The sequence below is a fragment of the Pezoporus occidentalis genome, unplaced genomic scaffold (genome assembly GCF_034315485.1).
Source record: "Pezoporus occidentalis ecotype Australia unplaced genomic scaffold, CSIRO_AGI_Poc_V1 ctg42, whole genome shotgun sequence".
In the NCBI taxonomy this organism is placed as follows: domain Eukaryota; kingdom Metazoa; phylum Chordata; class Aves; order Psittaciformes; family Psittacidae; genus Pezoporus; species Pezoporus occidentalis.
Window position 1 is genome coordinate 4,818,236 of NW_026915747.1, and position 15,619 is coordinate 4,833,854.

Here is a 15,619-nt window from a genome sequence, read left to right on the forward strand (position 1 = left end):
AGCTTAGGAAGATAAAGAAATGGATTAGACGTGTAACATCTGCAGTTATGCCAACCAGGAATAGAATTACAAGAGCCATCAATCATCACACTGCGGGTGTGAGCTGATCCATGGCCAGGGGCAGGAAGAAAATCCAGTAACCACACAGCACATTGCAGCAGTGAAGTCCAGAAGCCTTCCCCAGTCTCCTGGCTGGATGATGTAAGGATTGGAAGTAGAAAGCCGGTGTGGTACTGCATTGCAGTAATGAGCTTTACCACTATGATACTCTGCAGCCTTGGGGATGCTGGCGCCGAGCAGTACTTCAACAAGCAGTAACACATGAGGAGGCTTCACAAAGTCGAGCCTATGAGTGGTGGATGTTGCTCTATGCCTCATCAGGCACAAGACACAGTGCAGAAAGAGGCTGTATGGGACCCCCGGGAGTGCTTGAGGAGCTATACCCTGTTCCAATACTCCAAGCTCTTGCTGTTGTTCTGCCCTGTGACATTGTCTCAAGGGACAACCACTAATACTGGAATATAACTACCACTAATGCTGGAATACAATGGTTAAGGTGTCACAGAAGTGTTTGTCTTGACAAAAGGGTAAGGCTTGACAGTCTAGAAAGCCTTTCTAACCTCAGGTTCAATGGTCCTATCGTATCAAGGCACACCAGTGTTAGGATTAGGTGGAGGTTTAAGTAGCTACTCAGCATGAGAAAGTGAGGCATAATCTAACCCTGGGTGACTTAGAGTTATGAAAATGCAGAGGGCAAGGGAAGGAGGTGGTCTAGGCTGTGCAAAAATATGAGTGAGAGCTTCCAGCTCTGATAACACCAGCAGGTAACATCTATAAATACCATTTGGGACTGCATGGCTTCAACACCCCCTGACCCTGACCCTTCATCTTCCCAACATGTCCTGGGGCCTCTGAATCAGCTCCCTCTCTCTGTCTCTTGGCATAAGGAAAGACCTTGGCAGCATCACCTCATTTTTCTTCCCTCCCAGCTATAGGAGTTGAGAGAGAAATGCATTGGCACAGGGAATCAGTGGGACAGGAGGATGGGAAAGCCCTATCTGCTGCTGAGCAGCCATTTCCCAAGAGTGGGCATTTTGCTTGATGTCTGTAACATCGAAAAGCCTCTGAAGGGGGCTAGAGGATGGGGGCTGGAGATAGTCCACTACGTTACCTGCAGGCCAATCCCAGCTCTTCAGGCTGGTCTTTCTTGTCTAGCTTTATCCTGTCCCCCACCACCACTGGTGCTGTAACCTTTCTGATAACACTTGTTTCAAGTTCATTAACAAGCAGTGATTGCAGCAGCCCCAAAACAGGATTCGTTTGCATATAAAAAGCTTTGCAGTGATGTGAGGAAGTTCATTATAGATAATTGAAGAGGCAAGCGCCATAAAGAGGAAATCCTCCCAATGTGGCTTTATCTGATTGACCTAATGTTCTTTCTAATTGAAACAGGGAGGGGAAAAGGCAATTTCATTGGGTGATGTACTGCATAAAACCTCTGAGCTTGGACTAGGCTCTGGGTTTGAATTCAGATGTGATATTCATTTTGCAACCTGTGTCAAGCTTTGGGTGCCTGGTGAGGTATGTATTTAGAGAGCAAAACATCAGCCTGCTCAGAGCAGACCCTGGCACAGGATCCAAGCAGGAAGATCCTTTAAAAAGAGTTATCCTGGGCATTTTCCAGCAGAGGCAGTTTCTCTTCACCCTTCCTCTGCAATGGACATCACCTAGGTTGCAAAAGCAGAGTTTTCACATGATGTAGGGGAAATAAAAGCATTCACTGCCAACAACTGTACCGAGGAAGGGCACAATCCCACCCCTTTTGTCTTTGGTATATAATAAATGAAGCCTTTCTCCTGACTCCAAGGGGAGCTGGTTCAGATTCCAGAGGAGCTCAAATCCAGCTTAATCTGTACCAGAGCAACACATATGAAAGTGCCCGTTTTTTGATTCATTCTGTGTATGTAACGTCATTCTATTCCTTAAATGCTTTCAAATCAGTCTCTTTACAATAACATCCTCCACCCTTGCAATTACTTGTAGCGATGTACACCTCAAATCACCAGACTGCCAGTTGTCAAGTAAAACACTGCATGAAATGGACTGTACTCATTGGGTCGATGGTAGTTTCATTTTCTTTATTTATAACTCCTCATAGAATGTCTGCAATTGTGTTTTGCTGTAACTTGCTGAAATAATGAAGTTCAGAAATGAGAAGCTTTTCTCTCCTTTTCTCTCACATATGTGTTATGGCCCTCATCACAGCTATACCTGAGTGAGTCCCCAGTGAAAGCCATCATGAGAATTCTTCTAAAGAGGACAATGAAACCTCTCTGAGGCTATATGCTCTTAGCCCTGAACTAATTAGTTTGCTTCCTTTATGGTGCTTCATACATATATACCTATGATTTTGTGGAGATTTTTTTTCCACTATAAGCTGGAGACTGACAAGATACTCACAGTTATCATCCTCTCCTAGGGATGAAGCATGTTAGCATCTTTCTTTTACAATGCTGTAATATAGCATGAGTTTTCTTCTAATCTTATTTTTCACGGTTTCAGTCTCTGTTACTGCTTATAGCCAGAATTATGACCCCAAGGGTCATGAAAGTGTTTTCTGTTTTCCAAAAGCAAATGAGTCTGATCTACTCTGAATGGTAGGCATCTTACATGGGAACAGCAAAACATCTGTGAATCATAGTATCATAGAATCCCAGACTGATTTGTGTTGGAAGAGACCTTAAAGCTCATCCAGTTCCAACCCCTGCCACAGGCAGGGACACCTTCCACTAGAGCAGCTTGCTCCAAGCCCCTGTGTCCAACCTGGCCTTGAACACTGCCAGGGATGGGGCAGCCACAGCTTCTCTGGGCACCCTGTGCCAGCGCCTCAGCACCCTCACAGGGAAGAGCTTCTGCCTAAGAGCTCATCTCAGTCTCCCCTCTGGCAGGTTAAAGCCATTCCCCTTGGCCTGTCCCTACAGCCCCTTGGCCAAAGCCCCTCTCCAGGTTTCCCGTAGACCACTTTTTAGGTACTGCAAGGCTGCTATAAGGTTTAATACAATGACCCATCCATCTATCAACAGTCTCCACCTTACACTGATGTCCCAGTTCACTTGTCTTTCCCTGTGCATCTCTTGTTATTCCAAGCATTCAAGTGAGGGAATCTTTCTTACTTTTCCTTCGTACCACCCCCTCATGATCCCTGGATCTCTGCTGTCTACAAAAGAAAACTAGAGCTCACTAATGCTGACTGCACTGCAGGCATCCTTGGCAAGATAAACTCAACTTTTGGCAATGGATGTTCACCCTTCCTTTCCCAGATGAGTAGCATCCACCACCAACTCTTTGACTACCTACTTATCTCAAAGCATACAGATCCCCTTTTCTCCTGCCATTAAAATCCATTTCCTCATTTTCAACCTCAGGGGCTTTTCAGATGTATTTTTCAATATCCCTCATTCATCAACCATCTTTGTGCCTTACCCAAGCCATCTTGCCTAGAAGGAACATGACGTCAAAGTGAATCCAAGTGAGGACCATAACTTACTCACTGAAGTCCTTTGGGATGCACAAGAAATGACACTCAGATTGCTATTTACTCACATATGATGTAAATACAATACATCTTTTGTTTCTCTGCTCTGCTGAGCTGCAAGGTACTGTTTTCCTTGTGCTCCCTATGGCTTTCCCATCCTCCCACTCTGCTGTAATCATACCAAGAGGGTAAGGGATTAAGTCTTGATTAAGAGGGAGTGAGAGGCAGGGATTGCGTCTTTATAAAGATATCTACACCACAGCATCTGGATGATCTGGAAATTAGAACCAAAAAACATCAAAATCAAAACAGAACAGGGAAAGAGAAAGGAAGGGAAGGAAGGAGAAAGAGGAAAGGGGAAAAGAGGAAGAAAATAATGGAGTTTTTTTCATTGCTTTTAGGGGACTCAGATTTCACCTGGATAAAAAGCAGGAAGGCAACAAGCTGGCAGATGAGAGGCAGCAGGGACTGCCTGGAATATGTTCTCTGAACTTCTCTCTCACACCTCAGCACAGCCACCCTGGGTCAGGGCTGTGATATCACCCAAGCAAATCAGAGGCTTGTTCAGAGCAGCAGCCCTGTACCGCTGCAGACAGACGGCTTCAAGCTCCAGGGCTGACAAGCTGGTTCCTTCGATGAATCACTTCTAAACACTTGTGCAACTTCCCAACCACAGGATTATCTGGAGAAGGGAAGCAGCAGGGAGCACAGGGCATTCCCAGTGTGGGAAGGGAAGGGAAGGGGGTGACTTACAGTCCACGTTGTGTTTACATTATTACACCACTAATTCTTAGCATCATAAAAATTATATTGAAAATTTACACCCACAGTGCTGGGGAATGTTATTAGGTTATAAAGCGGAATCAGGTCAATGCTTTGGAGGCAGGATTCCAAAGTCCATAAATTTCTGGATATACTTCTCCCAAATTTACATCGGCACCAGCAGCAATCAAACCAGCTACAAAAATGCTTCACCCAGTCAAAGAATTTTTTAATGCACCATCTATTTTAGCTGCACTTCCTAAGTTTACAGTGTTGTTAGTTTGATTGATGGCATGCTTATTTATTGTCCCAGCTAAAGTAGTAATACAAGAAGAAAATGCTCTGAACTTCAAAGGCAGCCGCTGAGGAGAAAGCAACAGGATTTATGGGAAGTGTAAACACATGCAGAGCCAGCAAAGGAATAAGTGAGTACATGCACCGCTGTCACTTCTGGTGGCTCCATTCCAGTTAAGAGTCTTCCATGCACTCAAGAGCAAATACCAGGGCTCTTTTGTCAGGTATAGCATGTGATGCTGGTGCCTGGGAAAGGGTGGCAGGTGCTCAGCCTGTGTTTAAGCTCTGTACACACTGGTTGCTACATACTTCAATGGTGGTTTGCACAGACCCATATACAGATATCACTGGTGGAGGAAGGGAGATCAAGAGATCAATAGCAGATCATTAGCTCAGCTGCCATAAACTCTTGAGTCCCTGGCCTCAGTGCTATGAGTGATGCTGATCACCAAAGAGTGGCTACTCGAAAAGCAGAAGCTGAATGAAGATAACTAACCTCCTCTCACATTGCTCACTGATGGATCCCACTGATCAGAAGCCAAGTGACTCCCCCAAGGCCATGCAGACAGCGTTGGGAAATGACCCAGATCTGCTGAGAGCTTGATCCCAACCTAGCACTATTCTGCCTCTGAAGTCAGTCCACACATCTCTACTGATCAACATTAATGATTTTACCCTCCTTTAATTCTTTATTAATAGAGTCTTTCTCAGATGGTCCATTATTTCACAAGGATCAAGGTCAGGCTGCCATAATTACCCAAGCACCACATTTATCCTTGTTAAATAGAGACACAACGTTAGCGTTCTCTCAGCCCTTTGTTGCTTTGACTCACTCTCAGAAGGAAAAGTAATGATCCAGAGAGCAGGAGCCTTCTGGTCACTGGATGAGAGGAGGGGACTAGTGATAAACATAGTAGATGATTGTGTCAGTAGGTACATCTGCTCATAGGAAAATGGCTACTGGAGGCATGCAAACAGCCTCAGTTCTGGTGTTTCCTGAGTAACTGCCTGGCTTTGAAATGGTAAGGAATATGAACGTGTGCACTGAGGAAGGTGGTGTATGTGCAAGATAGAAGATAACCATGTATTTACTTGGATAAAGTCTATCATTTGTTAAAGGAAAATCCTGGTTTAGTAGGAGAGCCCTTCGGAATAACACACGGAGTAAAAATAGGTTGTACAAAGCCTGGGACAGAGCACAGACAGCTTATTTCTTCTCTAATTATTACTATATAAATCTACATCTTTCTTACTTCCCTTCTTACTTCCCTCTGAGGTTCGTAAGACCTTTCACGTATATCAAAGCACTGTACATCTATGCGTGGCACCCCAGCAGCCCAATGAGGCTGCAGATTTTGAGCCTTACAATAATACCCTCTACTGCTCATCCATGTACCAATGACATTGACATGCCATTCATCAGCATAAGTTTCTGTGCCAAAAAATGGGGTTTGTATGGGTAAGGGACATTCTCCAACCAAGAATCTCCTCAGAAGTGACAGGGACTATCATGACAATACTCTTACATGGGGATTTCTGGTATCTAACAAGGGTTGAGCCCAAAATGTAGTGCTTTCTTCCTAAGAGAGGACCAAAAGACTATCTGTTCTCTAAAGCTGCCTGTATTTACAAAGTTAATACGAACTTGGTATCTCTGAGAGCTCCAGACTATGGCCCAATTAGCCAAGAACAGCCAATGAGTTCAGTAGTCAATAGAGGAGACAGAGCAACAGATGGACCGGAGGTTGCACCCACAGGACATGTTGATGCAAACCCATTTCCTTCAGAAACCAGGACAGAGGCCCAGAAAGTCCTAGTGCTTTGGCTTCCACAGTGGGAAGGTCAGGACCGTGATATCATGGCTTTTGTCATGCTCCCCCTCACTGAGATTCATGACAGCATGAGATAACAACTAAGCCAAAGCAAACGGAGTCACACTCAAATACAGGGCAGGGAAGGAGGGTCTGCGGTCAGCCTCCTGGAGGTGCACCAAGCAGGAGACACATTCCAGCCTCACCTCTTATCTGCAGCTTCAACATCCTGAGAACATCTATCCTTGGCCAGATCCCAAAAGCTTACATGTCCCAAAGCAGTGAATTCAGCTGGTGTTACAATGGAGAAAAGCAAAGTCTTCTTGCTTCAGAGCCAAGCCATCACCCTGGACTAAGTCTGAATAGGGAATTGTCTTTCCTCCCTTAAACTGCAGGCTGCCATATGGATCCTACAGACCTAACAGATGTCCAGATAGCCAGAAAAGCCTGTAGTCACTTGAGGCATTACAATGACATTGCATTGAGCTATGCTATCAAAACAACATAAGCTCTTTCCAACGTCATTTCAAGGGTGCAGTGTTGACAGGGACAGATGAATATTACCCTGTTGCATTCTGAGATCACTCTGTCTTGTGGAATAAATAATCTTGCATTACAAAGGTGAGCAGCCCAACTGGTACGAGTAACATGGTATTGAGTGTCAGATGCTTCTTACATCTCCACTCAAACTAATGTCCCTGAGTTGCTCCTAGGAACTATATGAACAGGTCCTTGATTCATCATTCACATTGTGGCTGGAGAGGCTAAGCGCTAAGAACACAAAATGTGTATTAAGGTAGGATGAAGTGCTCATAGGAAGGCCTTTTTCCATCACTTCTCTGTTCCCGATGGGATTTGGTTGTAGGTCTCAGCAACGAGAGACATGATGGGGCTGCCCAGCAGAGATTGCCTGCAGATCCACCACCATAATAATCGCAAACCCTGCTGGAAGTTACTGCAGAAATTGAACAAGTTACCAGCCTTTTCCCTTGCCAGCTGGATGACTGCAGGGCACAAAGGCTCAGAGATGACAAAAGGTACTAGAAAATAGCAGAAGAAGCCACTTCACAACCAGGATTTCCATCTTTGTCTTCACCTCAGTGCCAGTCAGTGTGACTTGCAAAATTATCCAATTTGCTTGTACATGCTCAAAGCCATGAACAGTCCTCACTGTGAGATCACAGCTCCAGGTACTAAGGACTGTACAAGCACCTATTAGCAGGAAGTGCTTACCCAAATCAGATGTGTGTGTGAGAGAAACGGGCACAGGAAGGTCCAAGCTAAGAATTAAACTCTCATCTGCTGAAGTAAAACCTGTAGCCTCCTGCACTGATTGAGACTGCCTCCGAGCAGTGATTTCTAACAGGACTCCATGAACAAGGGGAAAGCTTTCTGCCTGGACTCCCATTTCTGTGCTTAGATTCCTCTTACTATCAGTTGAAGCACTCCCTCTGAAGAGGATGCACCCAGTACACCACACATCTCTCTTTCTGGGAATGGGCAGAGGGGTTGGAACTAAATGATGTTAAGGTCCTTTGCAATCCTAACTGATCTATGATTCTATGATAACAGTGGGTGAAGGCTGAAATGCCACAGCCTGGAATGCCAAACCCTCAGGGCACGGCTGGATCCAAACCATCAGCTACAGCCTCATCCCAGATTATTCCTGCTGCCCCCTGGACAAGATGCCAACTAGATGGAACTCCCTCATCCATGCTTGAAAACACTTTTAAGAGCTAAACAGATGATAAACACCAAACCCTCATGCTGCTTAAAAGCAGGTGCCATAAAATGCATGTATCACCATGCCAGATCCCATCTGCATGGGATGGGTGCAGTCTAGAGCTGCTTCTGAATCCCTCTCCTCTCCTGCTGGTCCCTCTGCCTGCTCCCAGCACTTGAAGGTAGCAGGTTGCCTGCAGTTGCCATAGAAACTACACTTCACACCCTCCCCTTAATGATAGGCAGGTGCCAGGATAAGTGAATGGATAATCGAAAAACAAGGAAGGATTCAGCACTCTGAGACTGGCCTTGCTGCAACTGTCATTAGAGTCCCTGAGAAATGAGATATATTCATTCAGGCAGAGATGGGTTTTCTCTCCTCCCCATGCTTATGCTTCCAGCAGTCTCCTCTCTGGCCAGGTTAGAGGAGAATAGAAACCAGAGTGGGAGGAAAACCAAGCAGTTGCCACAGCAACAGTTGAAGATGCATCACCAGAAGGCTTGCAGATGCAAGGGAGAACAGAGTGGACCACACTCACCTGATGACCCAGCAGCTCCTCTACTCCCACCCCAGTGCAGACACCCAGGCACTTCCACCAGCATTTTAGGAGGAGGTGAGCACAGTACCTTCCTTCAGAGGATGCTTGGGGGCCCTAAATACCTGTTTGCTCTTTTGAGACCTTGAGGCAAAGCCCTCCCTTATCCAGACTGAGATGCACTGGAAGGGTGGGGAAGGGCACTGCTGAGTTTACTACAGACAAAGTTCATGATGAGGCATTAGACTAGACTAGAATAGACTAATTGAGTATTTCCAGTTGTAAGGGGCCTAAAATGATAGAATCATAAAATGGTTTGGGTTGAACAGGACCCTCAAATCCTCCAGTTCCAATCCCCTGCCATGGGCAGGGACATTTTCACTAGAGCAGGCTGCTTCAAGCCCTGTCTAACCCGGCCTTGAACACTGCCAGGGATGGAGCATTCACAACTTCTTTGGGCCAGTGCCTCAGCACCCTCACGGTAAAGAACTTCTTTCTTATCTCCAACCTGAACTTCCCCTGTTTCAGTTTGAACCTTTCACCCCTTGTCCTATCACAACAGTCCCTGATGAAGAGTCCCTCTCCAGCATCCTTGCAGCCCCCTTCAGATACTGGAACACTGATCACCTAGTCCAAATGCCTGACCACTCCAGACTGGCCAAAATGTAAAACATGGTAGCAAGGACATTGTCCATTACTTCTTAAATATCTACCAGCTCAGGCTGAGCTTTCATTATCACCCCCTGCTTCTTTTTCCCCTCCCTTCTTCCCTGTATCCCCAGCACCCATCCTCAAGAAGGACAATCATCGCATCAGAGCGAAATCAGTGCACTCCACTGCAGAGGCCACTGGATCATTCAGCACGAGGCATGAGCAAACACTGGGCAAAGCAGCACTCCTCATCATGCTCACCAGCATGATGCTCACACTGCTTTCTGTCACTTTTGACAAATTAATATTTGAAGCAGTTGTTTCTTTTATGTGGGCTTTGCTGTCATTAGCACGTACAACTCCACATAAAACACTTGGGTGCGAGATCTTTTCTTCTGTTCTCTTTTTTAGGCAGCAGATGAAAATCCTTTTAATAAAAAGCTTGTTTGGGGGGAGGAAGAAAAACACACACACACACAAAAATCGGCTAAGCAGGGAAAGATGAAAGCCTCCTTCAAGGTAATTAAATGATTGTGAATCTTTTAAACCCAGTGGATAATAGATATTATCTAGGCTTGGGTTTGGCTTTTGCCATTTTTCCTCCCTTTCTCTTTCTTCACACAAAACTAAACTCCTTGCAAGGCCCAGAACAAGGGAGTGCTCATCTTAGAGGAGATGGCACAAAAGAAGACTTAATCCTTTATCCCATCAACTCAAGTAGGCTATCCAAGCTTACCCATCCTTGTACAGATGCCTGTGAAACACTGACATGAAAACTACCCCGCTGGATCTTTGTCTGTTCAAAGACAAGATGGACGATGCAATCAGATGTACTAGGTAATAGGTATCAGGAGAGACAGATGCTCTTTCTACAGCTCCTATCACACCAGAGCCACTCAGATCAATTGCTTTACTCCTCCGTGACTCAGTTTCCATCCACTTCTTGACTGCGTTGCCCATTTACAGGAGAAAATAACCAAGCTCTCTTACTTGGTGATTGTGTCAGATGAGTAATGCTTGATTTCACACTGTGTTAGTCTGCAATGCAATGGTTTGTGGTGCAACACTGAGACTGCACTACGACTTTAGATACAGTCAGCAACAAATGTCAAAAGCAGAGACAGGATGGCCAAGAAATAAACAGGAACTTGGCCTGCTGCCCTCTATCTTTGAGACTAATTCTTTCAACTTCTGCCACCAGCTCTCTTGGGTATCCACTTGAGTATTAAAATATCCCTTTTGTTTCCTCATTCTTGCCCTTCCTGCCCTCCATGGCAATAATATCAGCAAGGAGTCACCCAGTATATTTCAAGCTAGTGGACGTGGCTTTTGAAAGCCTGCTGTAAAGGGAAATTATATGCCAAGGCGAAGTATACCTGCTGCAAATCACACAGAGACATCGTCAACTCAATTTGATTGAGATCAGGACCATAGTCGTAAATACTCTTGCTTTATGACTTTGCTGGAGTTCTTCACCAGGAGCAGACATGGGCTTTCCCAAGGCTCCCAACCAAGTTCGTTCAGCTTTATTTTGGGCAGAGATGATTCACTGAGCACCTGACAAGTGACAGGTAGGAAAGTCATGCTTCTTCGTTGATAGCAATGGATGTGCCTGTTCTGTCCTTTCTCCACCTCTGGTTTAGCTTTGTCAGCCAGTGGTAGGACATCTGCCTTGTCCCAGCCTGGGGCTGGCTGACCACAGCTATCTACCACGTATGTCAAAGGGCCCCTTTGGACAGCAGATCAGAGGCTATACAATAAAAACAACATTTTGCCTTCTGGACAGCATGGGTCATGGCCAAAGCCTTTCCGCTGTGCTACTGGGTCGGTCTCAAATTCGTCCTGCACTCAGCATTAATCAGCAACTCAGACTACAAGGAAAGAAAACCTAAGATCCTCTCAGGGAACATGAAGAAGACCTGAAGGAAAAGCAGGCTGAGCCCATTGGAATCCAGAAACTTGTGGGATGTGCTAAGATAATGATGGAGCTAGGAGTACACAAAGGCACAAGTCTCCCTTAGAAGTGCTTTGGGTTGGTTGGTTATGGGGTGATGGGTACCATCCCAATTGGTCCATTTGCAGCCCAGGCCATCTGGAGAGTAGGAAGTCTCTTCCCACATGATGGCAAGATGCTGTATGGGCAAAGAGAGGAAGAAAAATCACCTGGAGGTGGATGTATCAACAAGAGAAGGTGAAGGCCATAGTGAGGAGGAAGGGAGCAGGCTTGGGATGCGAGCAGTGGTGGTTACAGAGGGAAGGAGATTCTGGCACTGGTCCATCTGACAGAGTAACACCAATATTTCTATGCTTGGCAAGAAGTCTCTTGGTGCAATGAGACCATATGATCCTAGATGCTGGCTATGCTAATCTTCTCAGCAGGTTTATGGATGGACTGTAAATGGGATCACCAATCTTCCCACACTGGTAGTACAGTTTCCCATCAGTACCGCCTCAAAACTTACTGATTTAGCAGGTACTTATGCCTGCATGGTAGCAAACACTTCCCCCTCCTCATCCTCCACAGGTCCAAGTGCTTGTACAGGAAAGGATTGAAAGAAGCATTGCAGATGGAGATGAAAGGCCAGTAAAAATAGGCCCACTCACTGAGATGGTACATTTTCAGCACTACTGGAGATGCCATTGGGAAGTCTGGAAATGGACCTCAGCCCAGTCAACCTTGTGTGTCATATTATATCAACAGGAACCGAGTGGAGATCTGTGTTTGTCAGAACACACATGTAACCCCATCCTTCCCCAACGTCCTTGAGGGCCATGAATGCACAGAGAGCAATGAGAAGGGTCCTAAAACTACAGGGTATTCTTCGCATTGCCAGGTAGAAAGCAATCTCTGAAAGTCTGGGGTTATGCAAGGCCATTCTTGCAGATATGTCCAGTCATTCCAGTGCTGAGACGTGTTTCTTCTGCACAGCACACAGCCAAACCAGCTCCTGAGCCAAGCAGCTGGCTGCCAAATGTTGTCTCCTATAGGAAAGTGGTTTGGGGTCAGAGATGGTTTTGCTGCAGAAGCCAATGAGGTGTCTCTAACTTCATTGCTGCAGCCCTCATTAGCAATGGTCAACGTAACATACACGTGTCTCATGATGCTATTGTTGCCTTGTAGATCAATGGCCTTCCTCTAAGGTCAGGTTTGTGCCTCTCTCTGCTGCCATGCAAATCACTTTGCAAGATCAGAGAGGGGGTATGTGAAGATCAGCAGGAAACCATCTGTTAAAGGGAGTACAAGAGAGAAAGAACAGTCTACACTGAGGGACAAAGCCCCCCAGACTGGAGCTGTCTCCTAGCCTGAAGAGGATACCCTTCAGAAACAGAACTAGTGAGAGGTGATAAAGCAACAATGGAAAACATTAAAATAGGCTGATCTGCAGAGGACAGAATCCACTGCCTCCTTCCTAGTTCTGCATAGGGGATAAAATAAAGCCCAAGGGCTGTGTCACCCCCAGTATCTTCCCTAAGGAACTGGGGTGATACAGAGCTTCTCAAGAGTTTCTTTATGATGGGAACAAGTGTCAGAAGTACCAGGGATGTGATAGGGGAGCAGAGATGCAGTGAAATCTGTAGTAGGCATTTCACTTTGTGCATGAGACAGGAAAGAACTTGGAAGGCGAGTCCTGTGCTTGGTACACGAGACACACCGTTGGAGATAAATGGTGGTGGTATCGCATAGCAGGAAACTGAGAAAAAGTAATCCAGGGAATGCCACCTGAGCAAAAGGTTGAGGTCCCTCCAGTTGCTGAAGTGGAAGGCGCTGAAACCTGTGGCCAACAGGACTGGCCAAGGGTCCATGCGAGGGAATAGGGCCAGGAGGGCTGAACCTTTGGCTGCCTTCCTTCACCACTTCACCACTGAGAAGAGGATGTGAGGTCCTGTAGCTCCCAAGCAACATTTCAAGCAGCTTTACAGCATATTCTGAATCCTGGTAAATGAAGAACAGGCAGCTTCCCTGCTCATGCATATTTATGGCCTATCCCAATGCCACAGCAGTTCAGGATGTCTGCTCTACATCACTTCAACCAGTACGTATGGGATATCTCAGCCAGAACATAAGGGGTGGGAGGGAATGGGGGATGCCATGGGGGTGTGAAGATATTACATGTGTGTCCTTTGGTCCAGCAAACTGGCTCCTGGGCATGGGCTGGGGGTGAGGGACCAGAGACACCCGACCCAGCAGGCAGCACGAGGAGAAGTAGGGATTTCATCCTTTGAATGCAACACACGTTGAGTCTTCAGCAGCCTGTCCCTGGAGGTTCAGCAAGTATCACATCTCTTAATGGCTACTGGTCCCTTGGGCCAGGCAAACAACGAGCCATCTCAGGTCATCTACCAGACAGGCCAGGATGCTTTCAGACCATTCCTGACCAGGAAGTAATTAAGTGGCTTCCTATTTGTATTCTCCCAAGCTCTGCTTGTCTGCAAGTGCTCATTAGTTACAATATGAGCCAGACAGCTTTTGCAGTGCAGCAGCCAGCTCTGTATTAAGCCCTAAGGTCCAGTTCAGCTCCAGTGACAGGCAATGAAGCTTCCCTAGCCTCATCTGGGGACAGCTTGGTGCAGTGGCCATTAAGTACCTTACCCACGAAACGTGGCTGAAATCCACTAACACTGTAGATAGAGCCCTAAATTCTTCCTCTAAATCCATTCTCAGCAGCTTGGGGAATCTGCTTAGAATCATGGAATCCCAGACTGGTTTGTGTTGGAAAGGACCTTAATGCTCATCCAGTTCCAACCCCCTGCCACGGGCAGGGACACCTTCCACCAGAGCAGCTTGCTCCAAGCCCCTGTGTCCAACCTGGCCTTGAACACTGCCAGGGATGGGGCAGCCACAGCTTCTCTGGGCACCCTGTGCCAGCGCCTCAGCACCCTCACAGGAAAGAGGAGATGTATGCCCAGTCTTTCCCAGCCCTCCCAGTCCCAGGAGCTTGAAATGAATCCCCAAAGTAACACATTCCCTGTATTGTACAGGAGGGAGAGGGCAGCTCCCTTGGGTCTGGTAGAGCAGAGCAGAGCAGACCTATGTGCAGAGGGAAAGGTGAGGGTCACCTGGAAGATGAGCAGAACAGGAGGAAGAAGTGGGTGGAGAAGTCTTGCTGATCTACTGGTCTGATCAAGGCCAACATATGTGTCCCATGCCCTGTGCCCCTGCCTACCTCAGGCAGCTTCACTCGTCCCTCCTGGAAGGAGCAGGAGCTGGGGTCATGAGTGCAGACGTGGCGGTACTTGCACCAATGACACCGGTAAGGGCTCTCCACACATGACAGACACCTGTAAATAGAGAGAAAGAGGAGTCACTTGGCCAGCCAGGTCCCATCAGCCAACAGGACAGATCCGGATGAAGGCTGATAGTGTGCCTCAGAGGGAAATACAGCCTGGCCAACATCGCTTTTGCCATCACTAACTGAAGGCCACAGGTTTTGGACTGGCCCAGCATCATCAGGTTGCAGTAACATGGCCTGAGCTGGTTGTCACTGAGATCACAAGTGTCTCATAGTAATTAGATAATTTAGATTGCATTCACATCATTGTAACTGGAGTAATAATAGATATCTGTTGTATTTTGGTTGCCTTGTAACAAGTCTTATTCAGACTATTAACAAGTTCTCAGCTTCATACATAAGAGGCATTCCCTTTTTCGCCCATAGCAAAATCCTGAGTGTAACAGAAGATACAAGACCAGAGGATGCATGGAAACCTTGACAGTCCTGTTGCCTCCACACTGAGCTGCACCAAGTGCCCTGGGAGCTGGGCACAAGAAGGTGGCCAAGGGAAAGTCAAGGATGAAAGAGGGAAATTTCTCCCCCTGTGTCCCACAGGCTTATTATTGCGAGTTATGCTCAGAGTGATGGGGCTCTTGCAAATCATAGTATCATAGAATGGTCTGGGTTGGAAGGGACCTTAAGATCATCCAACTCCAACCCCTGCCACGGGCAGGGACACCTTCCACTAGAGCAGCTTGCTCCAAGCCCCTGGGTCCAGCCTGGCCTTGAACACTGCCAGGGATGGGGCAGCCACAGCTTCTCTGGGCACCCTGTGCCAGTGCCTCAGCACCCTCACAGGGAAGAGCTTCTGCCTAAGACTTAACTGAATCTTCCCTGTTTCAGTTTGAACCCGTCACCCCTTGTCCTATCACAACAGTCCCTGATGAAGAGTTCCTCTCCAGCATCCTTGTAGCCCCCTTCAGATACTGGAAGCTGCTCTGAGGTCTCCACGCAGCTTTTCCTCTCCTGGCATATATCAACTGCATTCTTCTTTTCCTTATCTCAGCAGAGAAGGAAAGACTATTGTAGTAGCAG

At 46.7% G+C, this 15,619-nt stretch overlaps 1 protein-coding gene across 3 annotated transcripts in view; it reads right to left on the minus strand.

Moving 5' to 3' along the window:
* The window catches only part of PLXNA4 (plexin A4), a 467,834-nt gene that overhangs the window by 97,251 nt on the left and 354,964 nt on the right, over positions 1-15,619 (minus strand). For all 3 annotated transcript variants that reach the window (XM_062634250.1, XM_062634251.1, XM_062634252.1), the window contains exon 9: positions 14,477-14,591. In XM_062634250.1, the coding sequence (XP_062490234.1) occupies positions 14,477-14,591 (115 nt within the window). The remainder of the gene's footprint in view (positions 1-14,476; positions 14,592-15,619) is intronic.